This window comes from Empidonax traillii, unplaced genomic scaffold (genome assembly GCF_003031625.1).
Source record: "Empidonax traillii isolate 1590-97213 ecotype Southwest subspecies unplaced genomic scaffold, ASM303162v1 scaffold1247:size388203, whole genome shotgun sequence".
Classification (NCBI taxonomy): Eukaryota; Metazoa; Chordata; class Aves; order Passeriformes; family Tyrannidae; genus Empidonax; species Empidonax traillii.
Window position 1 is genome coordinate 125374 of NW_020956440.1, and position 26996 is coordinate 152369.

Here is a 26996-nt window from a genome sequence, read left to right on the forward strand (position 1 = left end):
TTCCCTGAGAGGGTGGGCAGGCCCTGGCACAGGATCCCAGAGAAGCTGCGGCTGCCCCATCCCTGGGAGAGGCCAGGCTGGACGGGGCTTGGAGCACCCTGGGCTGGTGGGTGGAATTGTTTGTCTCTCTTCAGTTTACTATTATTCTCCAAATTTGGAGATTATTATTCCCCAAATCCCCAGATCTTGTTCTGCGGAGCAGACACCTAATCAGGGATAATTGATTACTTATAGCTACCAGTGTACAGCTGATAATGCCTGAGTGTAGTTGAGATCTTGTCCACGTTGAACTACACCCATTTCCACCAATTTGGCAAGGACGTTCTTAATGCCAGTATTAACCCCCAAAGCACTCACCTCTCCCACCTGGTGTCACCGGCACACTTAGTAGGGATCTCTGTACTTGCGACCCAGTTTATTAATGAGTGTGTGTCATTAGCCTTTTCCTCATCCTTCCTATCACTCCATCACGTAGAGCCCCACTTTCTGTGGGATCTTCCCTGGGCCCTTAGACTGGCTTCTGTGAGCCTTTGTTACCATCAGAGAATCATAGAATGGTTTGAGTGGGAAGGAATCTTAAAGCCAATCCGTTCCACCACCTGCCATGGGCAGGGACACATTCCACAAGCCCCATCCAAGGTGACCTTGGACACTTCCAGGGATGGGGCATCCACAGCTTCTCCGGAAAACAGAGAATTATCCGACCCACTGGATCACAGCTCACAGCTCCCAGCACGAGGTTAGGAACCTGGTGTTTTGGTCCTGGTAACTTCTCAGAATGCTACTGGTGTCTACATGGCTCTGTGGGAAGAGCGTTGGTGTAAAAACATTGGACAAAACCTGCAGAGTTTCCCAAAAATGTTTGGGTGGGATTTTCTCCATGAAGAACAAATCGTGTCATCAGCAGTGTGACTCTGGGTCATTTCTCTGCAGTCGGTCAGCACCTTCTTTGCCACATTGCAAAGTCATTAGAGAACTGTCAGACCATGGCATACAATTAACCCTCCATCAACAGGGTGAACCCATTGCTGGGCCAAACTGTGAGCCTGTGTGGAGGTTCCACCCTGCGCTCAGCCCGTAGTTCCCTTTTTCAGTGCGTGCTTATCTGACTTATCTGCCATCGCTTCTGGGGGATCCCATTTGTGCTTGAAAGGCAGCAGTTATAAAGGAACCCCACGTGGAGATGACCCAGGGGACGCTGAACAAACGGAGCAGGCTCTTCCCAGGACTTGTGAGAGTCCACAGGTAACCCCCGGGGTGTCTGTTGTGGTTTGAGTTTGTCCTGTCGTGCTTGCTTTGAACGCTGCAGAGATCCTGCTTTTCAGTCGGTTTGCACTGGGAAAAGCACCTGGAATTTGCTCCTGCCCCGTTGCTTGTGAGGCAGTGGGACACAGCAGCTGTGAGGGAGAAAATCATTCCCTTCCAGAGGCTGTTTTATATGGCTTGGATTCCTGCTGTCCTCTTAAAAGGAGTATATTGGCTCTACAAAAAGAATATCCCCTTAACCTTCTGCTTATTACTTTTTACCATATATAACCAAAACATAATCAAGACTTCTATTTGTCCTGAAAACTTACTACATCCATTTTTTGCGAGGAGCATAATCCTCTTGTAGACTTCCAGTTATCGTTTTTACTTGTGTATGCTTATTTTTTTATCTTTTCAGCAGTTTCTCACATGAAACAGGGAGGGTATCACAGACGACAGTGTGTTCTTAGAGGTTAGACTTACATACCTGCAGGAATATCTCTTCCAAAAGCTGTGGTTTAAGCCTTAGTTTGGCAGCAAGAAAAAAAAAATAATGGTGTTTTTACAAACAAAGCAGGATAAGATAAACTGACAAGAACAGGGTTGTGAGTAAAGACTAATCTGCATTGCAGGAACATTTTATATCTAGTTTTAAATAGTAATGTGCTGCTCAGAAAATCTGAGGTCTGTGTCTAATACGTGCAGGCTTTTAGGCAGCGAAAACACCTTTGAAAAGCTGAGCTTCAGGATCTTTTTGAAAGTAAAAAGGGAAAAGAATGTGCCCAGGAAGAATCAGAGCCCTTACTTTCTGAAGACAAAGTAAAAAAAAAAAAAAAAAATAAATCTCTAGGCAGCCAAACCCCCTTTAAATAAACCCAAGGGACAGCCAGCTTTTCTAGCTGTGTTAAAGCCCTGAAACCAATGCACTGACATTATTCAAGTCAGTGGATGTGAAGCCTGAGCAGCTGTAAAACATGAATTTTTTAAAGATTTCATTTTAAAAATAATTTAAATATACTTTTAAGCATTTTTTTGAATCAAAGGTTCTTGAAGCAGCAAAGTCTGATGCCAGTAATTTGTTCCAAAGCATGTTGGGAATCTGTGCCATGTTCTATCCATTTTTTTACATGAGTTTTTTTCCAGGAAAGCAGTACAGGAGTGGCAGAGATCAGGTGCCTTTGCAAACCTGTGTCCAGTCCACATAATGCCCTCCAGAAGGACATCATCATGTTGTGCAAGTGCAAAAAGCCCAAAGAACAGATTTTTTTTCAGGGAATGGTAATGCCTGGGAAACGGTCCTGGAGGCATTGTGTGTTGTAAGGAATATTTATCCCGTTTTCTGTGAGCCACTGCAATTGTGGAAGAACCAAAATGTCTTTTCAATCAGCCAGCGCGCACAAAACCCAGCCCTGGCTCCCCAGCAAGGTCCCTTGGCAAACTCCAGGGGCTCAGCTGGGCTCCTGCACGTGTGGGCTGGAAGAAAAGCAGACACAGAACGTGAATGTAGATAATGAGGAGGCTTGGACATTAAGAAACACGCTGTATTGGGGATTGTGTGGCATTTTAATGAACTCTGCACTCATGCACCGCTTTGAAAAATAGTTCCTGTAAAGCAGAATTGCTCCAACTGTGATCAATCGGATCATAACTCAGTCCCTGGGTGATTCATTGGAGGTTCAGGGAGAACTGATGGGTTAAAGATGCTTTCTCTGCTCATTACCATTGGAAAATATTATGTTTTCCATACCAGCAATTGCTGTAGTGCCCCAGGGAAGGAGTGAGATTGGGCCAGGAGGGCGTATTTCTCTTCAGGAAGAACATTTTGGAAAGCTGCTGTTCTGGATGTCCCTATTTATCTTGGGTTACACATGAGTGATTACACACAGATTTTTTTTTTTTCCTCCCAGTAATTCATGAAACAATCCATAGGAAGCACAAGAACGTGCTGCTTTTAGGCATTAAAAAGAGTTGTTCATTTAAATTAGAAACAAACAAAACCAGTTTCTCCTACACCCAATAATTAACACTGAAGAATTAGCCTTGAGGTGAGCCCTGACTGCATCTTTAGAGAGCTTTACTGAAATAGCAGCTAGAAAGTAAATTCCAGTGAGGAGCTATTTTATATATCTAGTGGCAGCTAAAAATATGGTTATTTCTGTTCTTGGAGGAAATGGGACTGTGCTGAAAGCCCATCTACCTGAACCCAACACACTCCTCTCCGTGGAGAAATGCTCTGATTCTGTGACTGCTCTGAACATCCCCACACCACAGGGCTTGGAACCAGCAGCTCTTCCAGAGAGGGCTGGGAGAGGCAAAGGGAGCAAAATGAAATGTCTTGGTGGTACTTACATTAAATTTAGCTCTTACAGGGAGCATTTTCCTACAAGGAAAGAGGGCTCCACCCCTGCAGTTTCCCTCTTTTGATCATGTGGAGGTTTTTTGAGTGCTTAACCCTTAGGATTGTGTTCATTTTTTGCTCCCAGGCTCTGTGAAATGGTGACGAGGCACGTCTGCTGATGCCTGGCCGTGCTCGTTCACCATCCTGAGATGAAGGCCAGCAGGATGCAGGTGTGTCTGATCCTCCTCTGGACAACCAACTCAGCTCAGCCAAACTCAGCCCAAGCTGCAGGAGGTGAGGTGTTTCCTTCTGCCAACGTGTAGCTTTAGCACCAGAGGGTGTCCAAATGTGTTGGCCACTGTTCTGCAGGGTCCATGGATGCCATGAGTGCTGGATCATGGAGAACACACTTCCTGGGATAGTTGTATCCCATCCCACATTGCTCCCAGCCTCTGCCTCAGGACTGTTTGGCTTTGAGAGGGAAGATCCATGGAGATGCCACTTGTGCCGTTGTCCTCTGGGCTGGGCACTTCAGCGGGGGTTGTGTTGGTTTTCTGAGCCTTTCTGGGGCACTGAATTCAGGGTTATCAAAAGCTGAAATTATGGGAGAAGAGAAGTGGGGGCTGATCATGGAATCCCAGAGTGGTTTGGTTTGGAAGGGATCTTAAATCTCTTCTCATTCCACCCCCTGCCGTGGGCAGGGACACTTCCACTGGACCAGAGTGTTCAGAGCCACATCCAACCTCACCCTGAACACTTCCAGGGATGCTGATGGCCCTCAGTTGCCTTGGAAATGGCAAATAAGGGAGGACAGGCTCAGAAGAACTAGAGGGGAGCAGATTGATTATTTCCCTGCCTTGCCATTTCTATGCTAACATTTCCCCCAGCATGAGATCCTCCTCATTTCCATGAGAGCTCCAGGAATCCCTCTTGCCCTGTCATTCTAAATTATCATTCTCATCCTTCTATGTTTGGTTTTTTTTTTTTTTCCATTTGTGCTTAATTCCTCTGTTCATCATTTTGTTTCTACTCTTGTGGCTGTCAACCTTCTCTTAGAAAGCCCCCCATGTTATGCTCCTCTGGAAGCTTCTGTGGGTCAGAATTGTTTGTACCCTCCATCAGCTCTGTTTCTATCTGACTGTGTGGCAATGAGGGCCAAGATGAAAAATCTGAGCCTAATTAACCAGCCAAATGCAACACATCATATTAATCTTCAAGTTGAAACTGTTGTAAACCTCCATTTTTTAAAGCTCAGTTTTAAGTAAACTCTTATTTGATGAGGTTTTGGTTATTTAAAGGTATTTTTCAACTATTAAAAACATTTTATAAAAAGCTGTTGAGAGAATATGAAATGGAAATGAAATTATTAGCTTGTCTTGCTCCCTGCTTGCAAACAGGTATCACTCCAAACGATTCCCTGGATTGATGTGCCATGAATATTTCGGTTTTCTCCCTTCCAGTTCAGGTTTTCCCACCTGTAAACTTCACCCTTACAGTCTCTGCATTAGCACAAGTCCTGCTACACTGGGAACCAAACCCTGACCAAGACCAAGAGAACTACACCATCAGATACGATGTGAGGATCCTCTGCCCTGTGCCTGAAGAGGTAGGAGAAATAAATCAAGTATCCTGAGAAGGCTAAATTCCTGTTGTTCTCTTAAACTTTGAGCCCTTAATGTCTGGATCAGTCTTGGCAGGTGCTTTAATTCAGCTTCCACCCCATGGGGGGCTTGTTTGCTGTTTTTGATTCCAAGTATGACACCGGGAAGACCCACAGCGTCCGAACGGTCGCGCTCCACAACGGCTTCTCCGCACGTGTCCGCACCTTGCTTCTCCATGACGACCTTCAGATGAGAAGTGAGTGGGTGAAGGAAAACCTCCCCCCTCTGCCAGGTAAGGGGAAACCCAGGGAAGGCCTGCATTTTGTGTTCTGCCCCAGACAGCAAACGGTGAAAGGTTTAATGCTTCAAAAATGCAACATTTCCCCCCACCCCCCAACCTGCTACACTGATCTTATGAAAGGATTTAATCCAGGACTTTCCCTTCTGCTGTGGGGCCTGGAGGACAGGCTGGAGGTGCAGAAAATGGATAACACGTATAAAATGTTCTAAAAGTTCCTTGCTAAGGCTGAGATCACCTCCTGTGGTGCATTCCAGGATATTGTTGCCTTATCACACCTTAAATTTATGGTGGTACTGTGTAAGTAAGATTTACTTACACGGTTTGGGGATCCCCACCCATCCATAACCAAGAGAACTGGAACAACAGACACACAGAGAAGAGACCAAAGACTGCAATCAGAGTGTTTCAGCAGCATGAATTTCTCCTGATTTTTGCAGTAAGGTTTTCCTCCTGCTCTGTGATTCCTTGACTGTCCAGGTGCTCCTGAGACATCCATCACCAATCTGTCGTGTGTCACTCACATCACCCTTTCTGGGGCTGTCTCGCTGCACTGCTCGTGGCTTCCTGGCCCAGGGGCACCACAAGACACCGAGTACTTCCTATTTTACAGGTTGGTGTTTCCCCCTTTACACCCAGCAGGGAAGATGCTCTTCAGGAGCATCACATCTCACAAGCATTTCAATTTAGGTACAAGAACTACACCGAAGAGTGTCACAGCTATGGCAGAGACAGGTGGGACAGGAACACCGAGTGCAGCTTTCCAGGGACTCACATTGATCCTGAGGAGGTTGATGATCTCATAATCCACGTTAATGGGTCCAGCAAACGGGCTGCCATCAAGCCTTTCCAGCAGCTATTTAACCAGAATGCCATTGGTGAGTTTAATACATTTTAAAAAAAATACATTAAAAACTGTCTACCAGGATTATCAAAAGATTTGTGAGAAAATACTACTGGATTCAATTATTCTGGATGAAGGTGAAGTGCTGGTTTTGTACAGACATCTTCATGAAATTGGAAGAGATTATAAGACAGAACTGGATTGTTTAAACCAAATTTGATTTGAATGACTTATTTTAAATTATAGAATGACAAAAATAAAAGCCAGAAAAGACAGTTATTCTGGTTTTTTTTTTAGCAAATGCAGTGCTTCCAATATTAATTGGCAGCCAATGGAGTCAATATACCTTAAAATACAGTTTTTACTACCCTTTATTTAGCAGCCTTTCTTTAAAAGAAAAAGAACATGATGCTCAAGATAACCATGCTCTTTTAAAGAAAGGCATTATCCTGTCAAATAAAGGACAGTCTCAGCCATGACTGTCCATCATCTTCCATCTACACAAATAATTTATTTTCCCTCGTTAGTTCAATGTCCTTTTTTTGGGAACAGACAATATTTCCCTTTTTCACTAAGAGGAAAATGCACATATTTTCTTCTTAGAAATCAGCCCCATAATAGGTGCTGATCCATTCCTTTGAATTTATTCCACTTTTCAGTAACTTTCCTGGCTATACCTCTTTGCTTTTTTTTCTGAAAAGAAGTTTTTTTTCTAACAGTTCTATCATTAATTTAACACTTTTGTGAAAATTAATTTAATAAATCCCCTCCTCTCCCCATAATGGAGTTGTCCAAAACTTTTCAGTGGACTTTCCAAACCGTTTTCCCACAACTATTTTCTGCAATGTAGTTATTCCTCCCAAATCCTTATCTTTTCTGCCCAAAAGGTGCAATACATTCAAGAATTATAGGTGCTACTGGGAAACACCATCAGGTTTTAGAATGCTCCAGCTGTCAGTATTTAAACTTTGCTCTATAAATAACTTACCAGTGCAGTTTTCTTCCGTAGAGAAAGTGAATATTCCCAAAAATATCACTGTATCCTTGGAGGGAAACGATCTCCTGGCCACCTGGGAGAAGCCAATTTCTCTTTTCCACGAGGAGTGTTTTGAATATGAATTTTACCTCATCAACCTGAAGTCAGGTAACAAGCAGGTAAATTGCTCCTCTGCCACTCCAGTATTATATCCAGCATTCCTGTCCTGTGCAGCTGCAATTTGCCTTTCTGGGGAAAAAACTCTTCAAATTCATGAGTGAGTTACAAATTTGAAATATTTAAAATAAAGCCTGCTATTACTATGTTTTTGAAACTGTGGACTTCTGGTGAAACTGGTTCCCATTTGTGATGGAAAACACAATAAAACCAAAGTCTCACCAGTTTTAATATTTTTCCTCTTTTATGTCTGCAACGAACTAGCCCAAAGAGACTTGGGAAAGCAGGAGGGACAAACTGGAATTATTCAGTTTTATGCATCTGGGTTCAGAACAGTTTTTACTGAAAATCTGAAAAAAAACCCAACCCAGATTTACTGAAAATCCTGCTGAAGTGTCTCAAGGAAGAATGTAAAAATGAGGCACCTTCCAAGAATTTGCCCTGAAATATTGGTGTGTTATGAGAGAAGTTAAACTACAAAAATAGAGATTTTTACCTCCAAAGCAAGGCCAGAAGCTCAGAGTTAATCTAGTGGAGCAGTTTTAAAAGACAAAAATATAAATGTGATCGATTTTCTGAATTGTTTAGGGATCTCTAACAACAGCACAATGTTATTTTCCTATCAGATCCTGAAATTATCCTCAAACAAATTCCGCCTGAGAATTGATGTCACCAGCAGATATTCCATCCAGATCAGAGCCAATCGTCACCCGTGGTGTGTGAGAGGAGTTTGGAGTGACTGGAGTGAAGTTATTTATGTTGGTAAGAATGACACACTTGTTGTAATGGCTGTTACTGCATTGCTGATTACCTGATCATGAGTTACACCAGGGAATTTTAACAGGAAGAAGGAAAAAACTGACTTGTTAATGCCCAGGGGATTTAAACCCTTGTTCCATTAAAAATTAAAAAAAACACCCTACTTCCAAACAAACTCTTGGAAATATGAAGGTTTTTTGAGTACAGTACTTCGCTTTCACCTGTGTATGTTTTCACAGGCTGCTTTAAACTTGCCTTTAAATTAACTTCTTTAGTTTTTACCTGTGTTTCTTTGCCATGAGACATGTCAGCTATTACTTACTGGAGCTCTCTGAACTCATGAATTTTTGGGGGGATAAAGGAGCACCTTTGGAACGTGCTCATCTGCCCCACTTGGTTCTGTGTTTCCTCCTTGCTGCAGAACTTGGTCTGGCAAGAACAGTTCCTTTATCAGGGCACGTTATCAACTGTTTGTTCTTAGACATCCTCCTTTGCTCTTATCTTGAGTTTCTTAACTTCCTTGTTTCCACTTAGAAAAAGTCTCTTACGCTCCCCTGTTTACTACACTTTCCCGCCTTAGATCTGTTTTCTGGTGAGTGCAAATCTGCAGGTGTTTTGCCTCCTTTCTTCCAGACCCCCCCTTCAAGTTCCCACCTGGCTCACATAGCAAATATGGAAAATCCATTCTGATGGTTGAAAAAACTGTTAGCCTTCCATAAAAGTTTACTGAAATCTCGACAGTATCCAAGGGCACTTCATTTTTTTGTTACAAAAAGAGAGTTTTTTTAGAGGCTTGTAGTTCACTGACACAATCCTGCATGAGTTATTGCGTTGCAGGATGTGCTCCAGCCACTCTCATTAGTGGTGGTCACTGAACATCTGCATTCTGCTCACAGAGAAATCCCTGAGGAAACATATCAGCAACCAGCTGAAAATTGGGGGGGGTTCAGTGTCTTTTTCACAGGTAAATTTAGGGAGCTGAAACTGGAAAGTCACTTCATGGAAACTCCTCATGAAGCTCTGGTGTGGCATTTCTTATTCTACATTGCATGGTAATTTGTGACCTGAGCACAAGCACATAAAACAGCTGATGAAATATTTTAGAAGAATGTGCTTAAAATAATCTGCACTAAAACAATATCTTTAATTTATTTTTTTTTTCCCCTTGAAATTCAGGGCAAAACAAACTGGAGGGTTCTGTGTCCTGGATTCTCACTGTGCTTTGTGTGTCCACGTCCTGCACGTTCCTGCTTGTCACTTTAATATGCAAAATGTGAGTACCCTCATCTTCTTTTTAATGACAGTGTAACTAAGGAACCAGGTGTTCAACAAGTGTGGGGGGATGCTACTAGTTTTGCTTATTTATAAGAAAGGTCACTGAGTTTGGTATTCAAGCATAATTATACAAAGCAAAAATACTGAATAAGTAATAATCAGCCTCATTAGGTTAATATCAATAATAACATTCAGCATTGGTGGGGTAAGAGGGTTATTCAATTTAATCCTAAACAAGAAACCCAGATCCTGAGAGAGGTGGAGTTATTAAGAATCTCTTTGTCCTTATCTCATTTCTTCGCTTTAATGCCTGGTTGGGTCTGTGATTTCCCCAGGAGGACTCTGTGTTAATCCCTGCTGAAAGAGCATCTTTCACAGCCAAAATGCACAGAGCACTGTTGTTTGCTTGGAGTATTTGAACTATTTATTTAGTTTATTTTTAATTATACAGAGGCTCTGGATGCCATATAACAAAGCCAGGGGCCATAGAACCAAACTCCCCAAACTGTGCTGTGAAGAAGCCCAGGTACACTTTGGATTCCCGTGGCTGTGACAAGTCAGATCAGAAGTGATGAATTAAGGAATTGGTGTAATTAGAAGCTTCTCCCCTGAAACATGCAGCAAGCAGCAATTATCAGCCCACAATAAACACAGCTCCCAGTAATGGAAGTGCTCTCCTCAACTCTGCTAATTTCTTATTCATTTCTTTAGTGCCTTTTAATTTGCTGGTCATCCTGATGTGTCCTTGACTATTTTCCTTTCAACACCCCATTTCCTTTATCAAATAAAAGTCTTGTCTACAGGAATGTTACAAAAGAACCACTGTTATTGCCTCTCCCTCAAGTGTCTGGTGTGTGTGTAACCCGTTCTTAAGGCAAGTTAATTAGCTCTCAGCAAGCAACCTTTTCTGGAACAAGACAGATTTCACTCCCCAGGGAGTTTATTCTTGTTCTGTGTCACACACACTTGTCCCCTCTATGCGGCCTTGATATATTGGTGAAACCCCCCAAACTGCTCTTACTTACATGCCTGATTCTTGTATGGATTGACCTGTGGCTCGAGATCCTCCACTGCTCCAGCAGCATCACCTTCAGCTCTCTCCTCTCAGTTTGGGGCAGCAGAACAGCAGCACCAGCTGGCAGCAGTCACACTGCTCCATCTTCTGCGAGTTCTGCAAGTGTTTGGATATTGTAGTTACCCCCTTTGGAGATCCTGCAGCAGATACAGGGGAGAAATAGGTACAGGGGAAGACTTTTGCTTAAGGACCAACTTGGAGAAGCTGCACTCATTTATTTTATAACTTCAATCCATTAGGCAAATGCAAGCTTTTCCAGCTGCTTGGTTGCTTCCAGGAGTTTCTAGCCTACAATTTCCTAGCACCCAAAGGCTCACTGCATTCCACCTTTGTCAACGTGATTCAGATTTTCCCTGCCTGCTGCACTGAGTTTCGTGGAGCTGCTGGCTTTGCTCCAGCCTTCCTCCTTCTCTAACCCCCACAGTGACTGCAGGCCCTGAAACGCTGACTAAAGGCACGAGGGTCCCCTGGGGTGTGTCCAAAGCCTGGAAGTCCAAGTGTTGCTGATGGAAAGGGCCCTGCTCTAACCTGCGTAGAGACCTGGCACACATTTTGTGACAAGATATTTAATCACGTAACTCCACCTTGCCAGTGACCTGCAAAAAAGACCAGGACCATTGTGAGGGCACTGCTGTCACCAGCCCTCCACGGCCTCACGGCCAAGTCACTTGCACCTGAGGGGCCCCCCTGGACGCAAATGTGCTTCTACCTCGCTTCTTTTGGGTGTTTGTCACCCCTCCTTAAATGTTCCTGTTCCAGAAGTGACGTGGAACTGATGCTTTCTGCTGACTCAATAAATCATTCTGGCATGGCTCCAATCAAAACCTTCTATTGACAAACAGCACGACTGGGAATGCACCAGTTCCAGAGAAAACCAAACCCTGTTGGGTACATTGCCCAGCACTGGCAGAAATCAGGGCTGAAATGAGATGTAGCTGAAATGGGCCTCTAGCCCTTCTGAAAAGTTTGGGAGAGCTGATCAAGTGTAGGGCTGTGAAGACAACAGTGCTTACAAAGCTGACCGGGCTCTGGGCACAAGACCTGACCCTGAGGAGGAAAGCTGGGCAGAATGGAGGTGATCCAGGTGCTGGAGTAATAATATTGGCACTCATCCTGCCCCACCCCTGAGTTATACCAGCAGCCACCTCACTGTCCCACCCCACTGGTGGTGCCCAAACTGTCACTTGTGCTCTGCACCCAACAGTGGCTCCACTGTGTTCAGCATTTCACCAGTGTCTCCCCAAAACACCTCACACCTACTCTTCCTCACCACATTCCCGCTTTTGGGAACTCAGGAAGCTTCTGGAGGAATAGTCCTGAGAAGATAAGCAGTGAACTAGCCAGACATCAGCCAGGAGGGTTGGCTGTTACAAAATAAATGGGGCAGAGGAGCAGATCTGCCCTTGGTCCCAGCAGCTCCACACCTTGGCCACATCTCTGCATCCTGGATATCAGAGTGCCCCACAGAACAGACCCTGGATGATAATCCTGGACTCAATCCTGTAGTCTTCACTCAGGCTGAGTTCCCACTCAACTCTGGCCCTGTTTGGACACGGTGCTGTGCAGGGAGGGGAGACAGGGAATGTGTTTTTGTGGGGATTGAAATGTGAGGGCTGTGCTCTGGGATGAATCAAAGACAAGAAGTTCCCCTGTAGCACCTGCTATCACAAAAATACCAATGTCTGTGTGCTGGGCCAGACTGGGGAGTGTCAGGCAGGGAAGGGGGATCTCAGAGGGTGTTAGTAGGATGAGTTATTACAGCACTCAGCTGAACCATTTACTGTCAGCTACCTCTGGGGCCTTTCCTGCCTCCTCCTCGTTCCCTCGGCACACAATTATCTGCAGTTGCTCTCCTGCCATGAGACACAGGCACTTTATGTCCAGAAACCAAAGTCTGAGCAAGAGGCAGCTTGTCTTGACTGTCCAAACAAGGTACATGACAACACAGCCCTTGGGAGGAACACGAGCGTGAACAGACAGATCAGAGCAATTAATTTCTCTCCCAGACAGGCCTGTTGTCGCTAAAAGCCCCGGGAATGCCCCTTGGATCGGACCAGCTACAGCTGTGATGGGAGAGGCTGATGGGGGAGAGCATCACCCATCTCCTCCCTGTCACCCACATGTCCCCAGGGCCCAGAAATGAGGAGCAAACACACCTGCCTGGTCCCCACTGATGGCCCATTATCCATGACTGTGACCCCTGCTGAACCTGCTGCTGCTGTCAGATGCCAGAGATGGGAGGGGGTGAGGAGACATGTCTTCTCCTGGGGCTAAACATGTTCTGCTTCTTGGATACGTCATCCATCAGAGAGAGCAGTTCTTTCACATCCCTCCACTGCTGTTTTTTGCAGAAACCGTGTCTGGAGCAAACTGTTTCCACCAATTCCAACACCCAGCAACAAATTCCCAGATCCCTTCCCAGTTGACTACGAGGTAAAATAATATTTTAGTCACTTTTTTTTTGTTTGTTTTTAAACTAGAAGGAACGCTTGTGTCTGTGTGCTACTCTTTCCCTCTAAGGCTGGGAGCAAAGAGAATCACAGAATCATTAAGGTTGGAAAAGACCTCCAAGAGCATCAGGTGCAGGCTTTGACCTGCCACCACCAGGCCCACTAAACCACAGAGCCTCTTCCTGCCCACTTAAAGCCTTTTGACCTCTTGGAAATTCTAATGTCCATAGCAAATGTGGGCTCTGGGGTCAAGTGTTAAAAGCCAACAAAAGGATTAAGTGCTTTGCTAATATGCAGCGAATTTCAGGCACCTGTTCCATGCCTCTGGCTCTGCCTTTTGTAGGGAATTACAGTTCCTCCAGAGCCAGGCAGAGAGCTCTGCCTTGGCAGGGACAGGAGGGTGACTCCCGGAGAGCTGATTTATTTTGTTCAACCTAGCAAGCTGAAATGTTTTGCTCCCACTGTTAAGCTGGACTTAAGCCTTATTATATTTGCTGTTACTTCTGATAAATACATTTGCCTTACAGATAGGATAAACCCCCTCATTGTCTGCTCATGGGAAGTGCAACTTGATTTTCATTTGTCCCCCTTCGAAAAGGGGTTTGATTTTTTTGGATGTGGTTCTTACACCGTGATCTGGTCAAGGAATCAGGCTTAAAAGATTATCTTACACTGTTTGTTTTAAATTAACGCCACGGGTGTAAAATAACAACTCGGGGCATCACAAATGAGAATATGAGAAATAGCAAATATTAACGCTGCAGCTGGAAAATGGGAGCTGTTTCACATCGTCATCATCATCAGAACTGCTTTAAATTTGGTTGTCTCTTTACTTAAAGGGAGCTGGGTGTGGGCAGGTGATACCAGCCTGTGGCCACAGGGGCAGTGGCACCAGCAAGGAGAGTTGAGAACATGGCCATTGTGTGTGCAGAGGTCACCAGGGAGAGTGAAACCCTCAGAGCTGTTTGTTGTGGACATTCAGTTCCTGAATTGGCAGCGTAAACAACAGGGTGAGGTGATGAAAGCCCTGCACCGTGGTGGCCACGTGGCCCGTGGGAACCTGCTCGTCCCCCAGGAGCTGCTCTGCTGCCCTTGGGGGCTTCCCAGCAGCAAAACTACTGCTCAGCTTCTGCTGCCTTCTGCAGGTCACCCCAGCCCTGCACTTCTGCTTGTGCAACTCTGCTCAGTGCTGAGGGGTCAGGATGTGGCCCAACAAGTGGGCTTTGCTGCTGTGTATTCAGAAGAGTTCACACCATACCTCACACCCTGCTCCTCCACTGACTGAGTGGCCAGGGAAGTGATGGAGTCCCCATCCCTGGAAGTGCCCAAAACTCCAGTGGATGTGGCACTTCACGATAGAATTTAGTAGGAGTGGTGGTGTCAGTCAAAGGTTGGACCTGATTATCTTGGAGGTCTTTTCCAGCCTGAGATGGTTCTGTGCCCTTCTGCTCCTCCTGGGGCTCTGTGTCCATGGCTACAGAGGGGTGTCTGGTGGCCATCATGGCCAACTGGGTTGTGTAAAACACAGGGAATCTGTGGGTGCAGGGGTTTGTAAGCCATGCCCAGGGACAATCTGTGGGTGCAGGGGTTTGTAAGACATGCCCAGGGACAATCTGTGGGTGCAGGGGTTTGTAAGCCATGCCCAGTGACAATCTGTGGGTGCAGGGGTTTGTGAGACATGCCCAGTGACAATCTGTGGGTGCAGGGGTTTGTAAGCCATGCCCAGGGACAATCTGTGGGTGCAGGGGCTGCTGGCCTGTGGGACAGAGTGACGCAGAGCAGCCCTGCGAGAACTTCAGCAGGAGCAGGAAAATTCTCCCGTTGAACCCAGTGCTCCTTCTCAGCTCTTACCTCACACAACACTGGGTGTGAATCCCTCTTTAAATGCACCAAGATTGAAGCAGCATGTTGTCCATGAACTCTGCCCCAGCCCCAAGCTCCAGCTCCCAGCTCACAGTGGGGTTTGCTTTCCAGAGGGCACGGACCTGCACCAGCGACACGGAGACCGAGTTCAGCAGCCTGGCTGAGGATCTTTACTGCAGAGCCCTGGATGACTCTGTCTTCTGAGAGGCTGCTCCCTGTCACCTCCACGTGTCCACATTCCCAACAGGAAGGAGGAGTTGCTTCCACGAGGTGTCTCGTGAAGCCTCCCAGTGCTCTCCTCCCTGGTGCTGCACGGCTGCAGCAAGTCCAGCACGAGAGTGGGATCCACGTTTGGCCTCACTGATACACTTTGCAATGAAACAAATCTGAATTTCAGCCTGGAAAACCTCCATGGAAATGCAATTCCTTGCTAAAGGCAGGGCTGCCAGTGCTCTGTGGGAGCCCTGAGGGTGCAGCCAGGCCACTCCTGTTCTTACCTGGTTTTCTTACCCTTCTGGATGAGGGAACACTGTTGGGATGGGGAGGCTCTGAAGGAGCACCTCCCTCCCCAGGGACATCATCAGGACTCAGGACACTCCCAGGGGGCTCATTTTCAGGCCAAGGCTCCTTTGCAGGCTCTTGCCTCTGACATCACAGGGAGCATCTGCAAAAGGACAAGAGGGATTTGTTGGGGCTCCCTGGCACGAGAGATTAAAGCTCGAGGGGCAGGGAGGAAAGAAAAAAGAGAGAAAAATGGTACAAACAGATAAACTCCCTCAACTGCACCTGAAAAACAGACCCAACTTGGGAATGCAGTTTTCAACACTCATTAAAGAAATGGGCCAAGGACTTCTTGGTGCTCTGCAAGGAGCTGGGCCCCTCCTTGGTGGGCAATTTCAGCAATTCTGAAAATCCAAGCCCAACACTGGAACCTACTTATCCTTTCTGTCTGTTGTTGTTCCATCTCAGATGAGCTGGGTTTGAGCCAGCCTGGGTTTCTGTTTGGGGTTTATTTCCCTACCTTGTGTAATCCACTGAGGGAGTTGCCAAATAAACCTCCTGCCTTAAACCTCGGGCTTTGACCTCCTTGGCTGCAGATCATGAAGTTCTCCTGGTCCTGCAGAGTCCCTTCTACTTCCAGGAAACCTCCTGTCCACTGAGCTGGCCAGAGATGGGTTCAAGCGCATTTATAAAGACTTAATCCAGCAATTTTTTGGAATGTGCCTGAAGAAATGGAGTTGCCAGGTACTACAGACTAAAAATAATTATAATAAATGAGCCAGTTCTCATCTGGGTAAAATAGCATGGCTCCATCAAAACTAATGTAGCTCATTAATCTAACAAAGTTTGTGCCTCAAATGTCTCTCCTGCACGTGCTTTTAATGGAGGTACCCAAATTTAACAACCTAAAATCAGAATTTCATTAGTCAAATCCTAAAAATGAGACTAAAGAGAATCCTTTTATTGGAATGTATTTTATATCATGCCTTCAAGTGGCCTAATAAAGAAGATTTCTACATATCATTTCACTCCCATTAATGATACTGCAGAGATTAATGCAATGTATTTAAATATATTTTTGCATGTCAGGACCTTGGTACTTCCAGGGAGGGAGGATGAGTCCCCTCCTGAAGGACAGGCAGGATGGCTTGGAGGGCCAGCAGCCAGTCTTGTACTCGTGCTGGTAAATAATGCTGGTGCAAAGCAGGGGAATCTTCATTTTCCCTGCCAGGCTGTTGGCCCAGAGAAGCTTTGGCTGCCCCATCCCTGGAAGTGTCCAAGGCCAGGTTGGAGAACCCTGGGCTTGTGGAAGCTGTCCCTGACATGGCAGGGGGTGGGATGAAGTATCTTCAAGCTCCCTTGTATCCTCACATCAGTGACAGTCTCAGCAGGCACTGAGGTGGAATTTCTCACTGAGTAGAACGAAACATGGAGGAAAAAGGCTCCTGGAAGACAGGTATCTTTACAAATGACAGAATATTTATTACCAATACCTTTAAAAAAAGATTACATCTGCTAGATCACTGATAAATATCATTTACACCGGGGAGAAAACTACAGCAGCTTTTTTTTTTTTTTTAAACGTCATTTTTCTTGGTTTTGTGGTTTTTTTTTGTTTTGTTTTTCTTATTTTATTTTTTTTTTTACATAGAAGTAACCATATCAAACTAAGAAAGGAACACAGCTTGAAATACTGACAATATTTCTCTGGTCAACACCCCTGACTTTTACACAAGTGGAATCCTGATTATGAGTTACTGAATAAATATATTTAGAAGGTCTAAAAGTTAACTGTAGTATTTTGTAAGCAAAAAAGACAAGTTACAGGCAAATTCAAGCTATCAGGAAAAAAAAAAAAAGAATAAAATATACCACTGCAGCGCATTGAAACTTGAAAATTGTATAGAAAATTCCGTTGCCTTTGACCAGCGTTTTCCCTTCTGAGCGAACTTACAAAATTCCCCCGTAGTAGCAAACAGTCCTTCCCTTAAGAAGAGTTTTTCCATGTGGATATTGTGGTTTTCCAGCGGGGCTCTGCTGCCTGCAGGTGGCCTGTGAAGAGTTTCTAGAGAGACTTCTGGGAGGTCCCAGCTCCCCTTGGATAGGAGCGACTTCCCCCGGCGCTGTCCAGCGTGGAATTCCGGTGGGTGGTGAGTCGTGTTCCAAAGGAGCAGCCTTTGGGCTCTGATTTCCTTGGAATGGGATCCCCAAAGCGAGGTGGAGGCAGAGATCCCACCCTTGCAGTCCCTTCATCCCTTCCCAGCTGGATGGGGACTGTGGTGAAGCCGAAGCTATTTCGAGGCAGCAGAAATGCCAGAACGGTCTCTGCGTGTCCACAACCAACCAGCATTCCTGGGTTTTTGCAACGTCAGGACGTTCTGAGTGTTTCAGGTTTGTCCTGCTCAGACCTGTGGATCGAACACACCACCCTGTGTGTCAGGAGCACGTGGTGGAACACGAGAGTCACTGGAACTGCCACCGAACTCAGCCGTGTCATAACCCAGCTCCGGGTCGGTCCTGCCTGGTGTGGCCTCGTAAAACTGTACAGTGAACGGGCAGCCAATTTACTGAGAACAACTTGGAGCTCTCCATCGTAAAGGAAAAAATTCCAAACAATATTTCCTGTGGTTGTGTCGTCCGTAGCGTTTTAGAGCAGAGGAAAAAAATTAATATCTACATCATATGTTAACTTTAAAAAATTCTATAAAACACTAAATATATAATAAAAAATATGCATATAAGGACATATGTAAACTGCTTTGGTAACATCATATTACAGATGTTTTCAGTGCATTGCAGAGTTTCCAAGGAAACTTCAGACAAAGCTATATTTGCTTTGAGGAAGTACTGTATAATGCCATTCCTAAAGAAGCATAAACATTTTTTTTTTTTTTTTTGTTTCCAGTAGTAAGATGTACTCAAACCACAATATTACTTAGTACTGGGTGTCTTCAAAACAACTAGCTAAATGTTGCTTATATTATCAACAAGAAGTCCTGGGTGTCATTTTTGTCATAAACTGGAGCGGGCTGTGAGCGAGATCATTATCGTGCTGATGGCTGACAGGGTGCAGGCGCTGGAGGTCGACGAGCCTCGGGCATAGGCATCTGAGGAGAGAGGGGATGGAGAGAGGGAGAGAGGGGAGGGAGAGTGGGAGAGGGGAGAGAGGGAGAGAAGAAGCCCCCAATGAGCAGAGAACTCACATAACCTCTCCAACTGAATTTTTGGTCCTGGAGGAGCCGTGTCCCTGCTCGGTGACCCACAGCCTTGAGCCAAATCAGAGCTGGCAGGTGTTCCAGCTCTCCTTCCCTCTCCTGTGCCTGCTGATTAAATTCCTCTGCATGGTTTAGACAGCCACAGCGGAGAGAATTCTGCTCTCACCCAGGGTTTTTTTACATCGCTGTAATTTTAATGCCATATTCCTGCATTGCAGAGGCTCCTGATTTAATGCAGCTTATAAACTGGGCCATTATTAATGGAAGATGGGACATGGAGATTTTGCAAAAGCCATGTTGTGTAATAAAATACTCTTTCTGTTTGTTCTTCTACACAACCTCATTTCCCTAAATAAATATTTATGCCTCCAGCACACAATGGGATATGGCTATACAGTAGCCTTATAAATTTAAAGGCCTCCAACACTGCATTTTGTATTTGGTTATAGCAAATTGCAGTGAAACAATATATTCAACCTATATATGAGTATGGAAGGGAGAGAGTGCAAACTGTCTAGAAACCTTAAATACAAATAGAACTGCTTAGGACGGTGTTTCTTGTGGTTTCATCTTGGGTTTGGGGATGAAATCAGAACCAGGGGCTGGAGTGCTGGTCCTGGCTTTCTGGCTTTCAGCTCCCTGCCTGGGAAATGGATGGAGGTACAGCCTGCCCTGCTGGGATGCACAGCCCTGATCCCTCCAGGACTCTGGCTGCCCACGGAATGGACCCCAATTCCCGCCGTCCTTACTCGATATCTTTGGGATTCGGATCTGTTCGCTGCTGCTGCCGTCGCCGCCGTCGCTGACGGGCCGGATCTCGATGATGTAATCCTCGTCCAGGGGCAGGGACAGCTCCACCGAGGTTCTATTGGTTTCTATCACAGATGTGCTGCTCTGCCTGTTCCACCTGTACAGAACCTGCAGGGGAGGGAGAGAGAACAGGGGGCAGAAAGGGCAGGGCCTGAGCCTGTCCAGAGTTGCCGCTGCTCTTTTCCTGCCCCTGACGCTGGACATGGTCTGGTCACAGAGGGGACACGTGGGATTTGCTGGGGACCCAGTGCCAGGTCAGGGAGGTGACAGTGGGAGGAGGGTGGTGCTGATGCACAGCATCAAACACAGCACTGATAGCTGGTGCAGCCCCTCAGCAAAAACCTGTACCTTCACCAAGCTGAAATAACCCCCTGTATAAGCACCGACTTATTTACAGAAGTCAGAAACTTATTACATTTCTTCAGGAAACTGAGTTGGAACATTTCATGCAGTGCCACCAACAGCTCCCCAGAATAAATGACTTTTGTGAATGACCTTCTGAGATCCCAGAGTTCTATTAATTTACATCATAAATCGTGAACACAAAAATATAAGATTTCTAGGAAAAACCAAGAAAAACCAGGCAATGTTTTGCTATGATTCAGGAAGAAACCCATCTGGCTCTGCTGTCCTAACAGCAAGTTGAAAGAGGACGTTGCAAAAACCCACTAGATGCAGTTTGCTTTTTCGGGGTGTCAAGTCTCTCTTTCCCTCTTTCAAATGACTTCTTAATTTGCATTTCAAAGATAAAATATGTAGCGAAAAGTTGGTCCAGATTGCCAAGGTTCATCTGAGGTTTGGACTAAAAACCCTGAGGAATTACTCCTTTTTGATAAGCCCATGCAGTGCACCAAAGATACTTAAAAGTTAGTGCAGAAATTCAGGAAAGCTGGCACAGGCTCCTCAAGCTGATGCTGCTGGCATTCCAAACTGGGAACAAAACACTAAGCATGGCCAGGTCCTTCACTGTCTCAGGCTCTGGGGGGGAAAAGGTTTGCCCCACACAACCCCCAGGGCAACGTCTGGAAATTGAACACCAACATCTTCTCTGGGCCAAATGAAGCCCTTGTGTGAGGTGATGGAGCTGAATTCCTCCCAGGACTTCTCTCTGGTTAAATTATATCCCATTAAAACTGCTACTAATGAGGATTCTCTTCCTTCTCCTTTTGGCTTTGCTTTCTGAAGGAAATGGGAGCTATTAAAACAGCATTTTATTTATCTGCAATTAAGGAGAGAACGACAGCCTTTGGAAAGCTTTCGCCAGTGGCAGGAGAGTGGTCCTGCGGGTGGGAGCTCCAGAGGGATGAGCAGGTGGAGGTCCATGGGCTGAGACCCCCTCCCAGGGGCGAGGGGAGCAGTGGAAAGAACATGCTCACATTACATAGGCATGGCCTCCGTTTCTGGAGGAATGCCCCGGTTGTTAACCTGGAAAACCACGAAAAGCATCTTTTCTGGCCTTTCTATGAACCCCAGCTTGACACTGGGCTGGCGGCAACACTCACTTTGTAGCCCCTCACTTCTGACTCGTTGTCCAGTGCTTTCACCTGGTCCCAGTTCAGGATGATCTTGGAGTCGGACGAATTCCACATGATGTTCCCGGGGGGCTGACTCGGTGCTGCACCAAAACACACAGGGCATGGCATTACTAAGGAGCACCATTTCCCAGCTGGATCCCTCCCAGTACCACCAGAGCTGAGTCTGCCTGGAGCCCTTCCCTCTGGAAAGCCAACGAGCTGCTTCACTGATCTGTGCCCTCAAGGTCACGGGAGGAGTGACACGACACAGCGCTCTCAATGAAAAAAGGATTCAGTCAGTTGCTCGACATGCCTGAGCCAGGAAGAAAAAAAAGCCCTCTTGAACGATGAGATAAATATTTAATTTGCCTGCACAGCTGTGATTTGGGTTTTGCATGCTCTGCTTACTTAACACCGGGGAGAGCCTTCCAAAACAAAACCCAGGGAAAAGGCCGAGCCTGGGAGGGCTTGTGCAAAAAATCCTGGCAGAGGGAAGTCTGACAGCTCTGTGGGGCTCAAGAGGGTTTGAAAACAAGCGAGGGGAGCCCTGGCAGAGCCTCCCAGGGCAGAGCCCCCCGTCCCCCCAACACTCACGTGGCTTTCTGGTGGTGACGTTGACGGGGGCGCTGGAGGGGCCGGTGCCAGCCGTGTTGTAGGCCCTGACTGCCAGGTGGTACAGGGCGTTGCCCCTCAGGTTGCTGACCTTTGCAGAGGTCTGGTTGCCAACCGTCCGAATCCTTTTGGCGTTTTCTTCCTTCTCGTCGTGCCGCCAACACCTGACCTGGGAACAGAGCAGGGCCGTGCCCACCTCCATCCCCAGCACCCTCCATTCCCAGCGCTGACTGTGCCCACAGGACAGAGCCTGCATCCTGCCCCATCCCTTCCTGTTCCCTGTAGGAACCCGTCTGGCTGCAGCTCTCCCTCCCCAGGACCTCAGGCACTGCCTGCCCACGGAGCACCTCCACGCAGGTCCCCCCTGCAAGCTCTGCTCTCCATCTCCAGCCACATCACACACACACACACACACAGATGGGCCATTTTTAACCACGAGAGAGAAATCTCTGCTCGCTGAAGAGGCAAAGCAAGGCACACACGCCCCAGGACACACCAGCCCCAGGGCAGCAGGAGCAGCACCGTGGCCACTGCCTGGGATGTGTCAATGCATCTCCTCAAGGTTTGTTACTGAAGGGATCCTCCATACCTCATATCCCTGGATCCTTCCTTTGTGCTGGCTCTCCCAGGGGGGAGCCCACGAAACTTCAACGTCTGAGGCGGAAAGACTCCTGGCCGAAACAGTGGTCGGGGCTCTCGTTGGCTCTGTGTGGTTAAAAATAAAAGGAAGGCTTTTCAATTTTATGTTCAATTAGCCCCAAAGGCCAAGGGATTTATTTTCTTCACTGCACAAGAGAAGAAGCAAACAAATGTGCACATTTCAAAGCCAGGGCCTGTCAGGCTGTGCTGGGCAGCGCTGGCTCCTCTACCTAAGAAATAATATGTCATTGCTAAACTCAGCCCAGGATACCATGTACTGTAATTAGGACAAGTGGGAACATTCTCTAATCGGTGGCCATTAATTCATGCTAAATCTCGGTGGAATTCTTCCCAGATTACATATTACTTTTCCATTAATATCGAAAGATTTCATTACGATTAATGTTATTTTAATGGCCATGAAAAGAATTAATCACGGCTCGCCCTTTGTTAGGAATCGGAGCAGGGCTCAGGTATCAAAGGATACGTCAAGGTGGAAACTGAACCCTTGCAGAGCCTGGCAGGCCCCGTGCCCAGGGGAGGGGGCGGGAGGGCAGGGTGGGCTCCCCGGCTCTACCTTCCTCTGCCGAGTAGACGACGGTGACGGGGCTGAAGGAGCCTTCGCCCTTGTTGTTGTACACCCCGACCTTGACCTCGTAGGGCGAGAAGGGCGGCAGGGTCTCGTTCCTGAACACGTATCTGGCGGCGTCCGGGGAGGCCACGACCGTCTGCATCCAGCTGACGGTGCCGAAGGGCCGGAACGCCACCACGTAGCCAAAGCCACCCCCGTTCTGCAGCTCCTCGGGCACCGTCTGCGGGCAGGACAGACACAGAGGTGGCTGTGGGGAAACCTTCAGCACTGCCACACATTTGTCTCCCCCTCTGCACCCCGGGTGTTGCCCCTCAGTGCTGCTAAAGCTGCTGTTCTAAAGGGAGGTGGATGGAGTCGTGAATTATCCCATCCTGCCTGGACTAGAGCCTTTCTGCTCCTTCTCACAGGAGTGCAGCACCTCCAGGAGACACTTCTCCTAAGACCTACTCCACCTTCCTCTACTGACTAGATGGAGCCTCTGTCAATGATCTAATTTTAGGCACTGCCATGACTAAAAGTCTGAGGTTTGTTGGGGTGAACCAAGGACATGGTTCCTGCTTTCCCATGTGCAGCTGCTCTCATGCCTTTGGAATCGCATGTGAAGCCCTGAAGAACATCCTGGACACGCTGACACTCCCTACTCTCAGGCTGTCAGCCCCCTAAAAAGCTGCATTAAACCAAAAGTATTAAAATAATCCCTAATTATGGGCCACTGTCCCACAGAGGTGTTGCTGAAGCAGGTGGAGGGGTTACTGCTGCTGATTGCTGCTTACTCTGGATTGTAAGGCCACAGCAGCCCATAAAGGAAAGGCCTCTGGACATCTAAGCCAGTAAAACGACAGTTCCATCAAAACACAAATTATATTTTGTGCAAATTACGACTCAAACCAATGTCCGATGTTCTTGCCATGTGTGTTTTTGAAACATATTGCAGCATCTTTAGGAGACACGGCGTAGCTAATTAGTCCAACAGAGGAGGAAATTTAGCACATTGAGCCGTGTGGCGAGGACAAAAACCCATTTATAGGTTTTTAATAACCTTAAAAATATCTCTGGCGATTCATTCTGCCAGCTTGGTCAGAAATAGTGCTAAATGGAAGTGTTAGCATGGCTGGTGAAGTTCATTATTAGGAAAAAATATGCCAGCTGCATCGCATCACAACAGGGAAATATGAGCAGACAAATGACTAAAGTTCTAACCCCGTGTGCCTCACGGAATATTAAACATTTTTCATCTCCGTAGCTCCTCGTGCTGGCTGCCATCAGCAGCACTGAGAGCCAGCCTGCCTCGTGCTGGCTCTTAACTGTTTGCTGCCTGACATCCCATACAGGGTGAGGGATGAACTGAACCAGCCAGACTGGTTTTTTTCTTACTGCAAACCTTTTGAAATCTCCAGAAGCTTCGCTGGACTCTGGGTGAGACTCACCTCCCAGGTAATGACCAGCTCGGACTTGCTCCCTCCACCTCCACTGACATTAGCTGGGGTCACTTCAGGAACTGCAAACAGAAAGATGCAGAGGATAAATGTGGCAACTTTGCCAGCAGAAAAGCACTCTGAGGTGGAAGAGACCTGAGCAGTGACAGGACTCTGCTGCCCTTCCCCTGCTGAAACCAGGAATGCCATTAAAGTGACTAATTTGCCACGGCAAACAGCACATTAAAAGTATGTCAATACCGGTATATTAAAAGTATGTCAATTAACTTGTGTATTCAGTCTCTAATTGTTTAGTTTAAACATTTATCTTCCATAAAGAGGGGTTTTTATTTATTTTCCTATTTCATATTCGGTCCCATTAGGGGCTAAACCAGAACAGAGCAGCCACCTGCCAAAGGGTTTCCCATGACTGAGGCACCTCTTGGCACTGGGGAGCGCTTACTCCACCAGACTGAAGTCTGTTGCCCACCACCACTTACGAGCTTCTTCAGTTCTTCTCTTCTCCGAGGGCCTGCTGGGCTCCCCGATGCCGATCAGGTTGGCGGCCACCACTCGGAACTCGTACTCCACCCACGGGTTCAGCCCCACCACCGTGGCCGTGAACGTCCTGCCATCGATGACCTCTGGAACTGGAGACAGCCATGAGTCAAGAACGCAAGGAAAGCCACTAAAATATCCAAAATCTGATTTCCTTAAAAAAAAAAAAATCTGATTTCCTTAAAAGTGAGCGTTTAACGTAACTATGGAGCGAATAAGGACTGATAAACCTCTTGTCATCTCTCTAACTGCAAAGAGGTCCAAGAGGTAGCATTCAAATGCTGTGTTTCTAGCCCAGAAATTCCTGCCATTAAATAGTTTCTCCTCAATTGCCACTGTTTGAAAACAAAGTGTCAAGACAACAGGTTTAAAGTGTTTTTATTTTTCTCTTTTTAAAACACACCGTTCCCTCTATTTAATGGTGACTGGAACAAAATTAACCTCTGACGGAATGAGCAATTACATCATGGGATTTTTCCCTCTATCAGGGAAATAATTCCCCTTTAAGATAGGCCAGATGACACGGGCTGTCCCTGAGGGATGTCTTTATAGACCGCAATTACTGTTGTATATCTCCAGCGCGGCAACAAAGGATGGGAATTCATTCTGTTTTCCCTTAAACATTCATGAGAAAAATGGATGAGGAACAGCCCTGACTGGACCCTAAATCTTTGGGTTGCCAAACCTGAAACTGGTTAATAAGAGCAGTGCTCTGCAGCCAAGGAAATTGCTGCTCCCACCAGGGAGCAGGGCCGGTCCGCGTGCGGATGCCGATGGATGTGTTTTCCAGCGGCGGAGCTCTGAGGGGCCGGCTGATGGATTTACCTGTGCTCACTGCTTGCCAGCCCACCGAGAAGGGGGTCCTTGCTTGCACCACGTACATGGTGATGGGGCTGTGGTTGTCAGCCCCCGGTCTCCAGGACAGCTGGGCCGTGGTGTCCGTCACCTCGTCGATCGTCACGGCCTCGGGGGGCCCTGGGGGACCTGGGGGGGCATTGCAGGACAGGTTGGGTGAGGTGGTTGAAGTGGTGCAAGGGGTCATCTTCCCTTACTCAGGACAGAGAAGACCCTGCAGAGGAGTCAGTGCAGCCCCAGCTCCCATTGCCTGGGTGAGACTGGGGGGCACTGGGGAGATGCACCAGCACCACGGCCAGGGAGAGATCAGCATGTTCTGCGTCACTGCTGGGTTCCTCTTAACCAGTGAAGGCAGCAGGACACCAGTCAGGGAGAGACCTCTCTCCTCTATCACATGGCCATTGCTCCTGGAGTGGTACCTGAGGTGCAGCCTCTTCCCATCCCAGATAATCCCAGAATGGTTTGGGTTGGAAGGGACCTTAAAGATCATTTCATTCCACACCTGCCACGGGCAGGGACACCTTCCACCAGCCCAGGGTGCTCCAAGCCCCGTCCAACCTGGCCTTGGACACTTCCAGGGATCCAGGGGCAGCCACAGCTTCTGTATTTTACCACCTTCACTATTTTTAACAAGTGACAAGATCAGTATTTTATCATCACCAAGGGTCATTTTCTTGTGAGAATTTAATGTTCTGCTGTTTGTTTACAGAGGCAGCACTAAGGAAATTACCCAATCGAGGTGCCTGGAGCAGCCTCTGTTGAAATGTTTGAGCTAAACAACAACAAAAAATTCACCTGAAATCATGCTGCAGCAAGGGAGCTCTCCTCCTGTAAGTTTCCTGAGAACTTACATGGAAGACATGTGAGAGGACAAGAGCTAACAGCCTCAAGTTGTGCCAGGAGATGTACAGATTGGATATTCAGGAAAATTTCTTCATGGAAAGGGCTGCAAAGGGCAGTGGTGGAGTCCCCATCCCTGAAGGGATTTAAAAGCCATGTGGATGTGGCACGTGGGGACATGGTTTAATGGTGGCCTTGGCAGTGCTGGGGGAGTGGTTGGACTCATGGTCTTAGAGGGTTTTTCCAACCTAAATGGAAAATCACCCAATCAAGGGACAGAGCAGCACCAAAGTTTGCTTTCCCCAAAGTCAACAAGCAAGAAAATATATATAATATTTATTGTCAGGATGCAGACTCGGGGTAACTCGTTGCAGCTCTGTTAAAGTCACACTTACACATCACCTGTGCATGGCAATGAATCGATCTTGCAACAGCAATGAAGTTACTAAATCACGTTTATCCCAGAAAAGGAACAATATTACTTGGCAAAAGTGCAGTGAATAACCTGGATGCTGCTTCTGCTGCACAGTTCATCAAACAA

General features: G+C 46.8%; 2 protein-coding genes across 2 annotated transcripts in view; one reads left to right on the forward strand and one right to left on the reverse strand.

Moving 5' to 3' along the window:
• Positions 1-697: 697 nt before the first annotated feature.
• On the forward strand, positions 698-15163 carry IL5RA (interleukin 5 receptor subunit alpha). The gene is made up of 11 exons (XM_027906110.1): positions 698-1245; positions 3732-3880; positions 5047-5192; positions 5341-5479; positions 5966-6098; positions 6176-6363; positions 7339-7484; positions 8109-8244; positions 9418-9514; positions 12943-13024; positions 15016-15163. Exons 2-11 carry the CDS (start codon positions 3796-3798, stop codon positions 15106-15108), a joined length of 1245 nt encoding a protein of 414 aa, XP_027761911.1. The 5' UTR covers positions 698-1245; positions 3732-3795; the 3' UTR covers positions 15109-15163.
• A 3140-nt stretch (positions 15164-18303) lies between these two features.
• Positions 18304-26996, reverse strand: part of CNTN4 (contactin 4) — a 235360-nt gene continuing 226667 nt past the window's right edge. Inside the window, 9 exon segments of the mRNA XM_027906109.1 lie at positions 18304-18512; positions 19370-19538; positions 20933-21045; positions 21539-21725; positions 22146-22261; positions 22773-23007; positions 24215-24285; positions 24703-24852; positions 25586-25855. Coding sequence (XP_027761910.1) covers positions 18418-18512; positions 19370-19538; positions 20933-21045; positions 21539-21725; positions 22146-22261; positions 22773-23007; positions 24215-24285; positions 24703-24852; positions 25586-25855 — 1406 coding nt within the window. The 3' untranslated portion in view covers positions 18304-18417.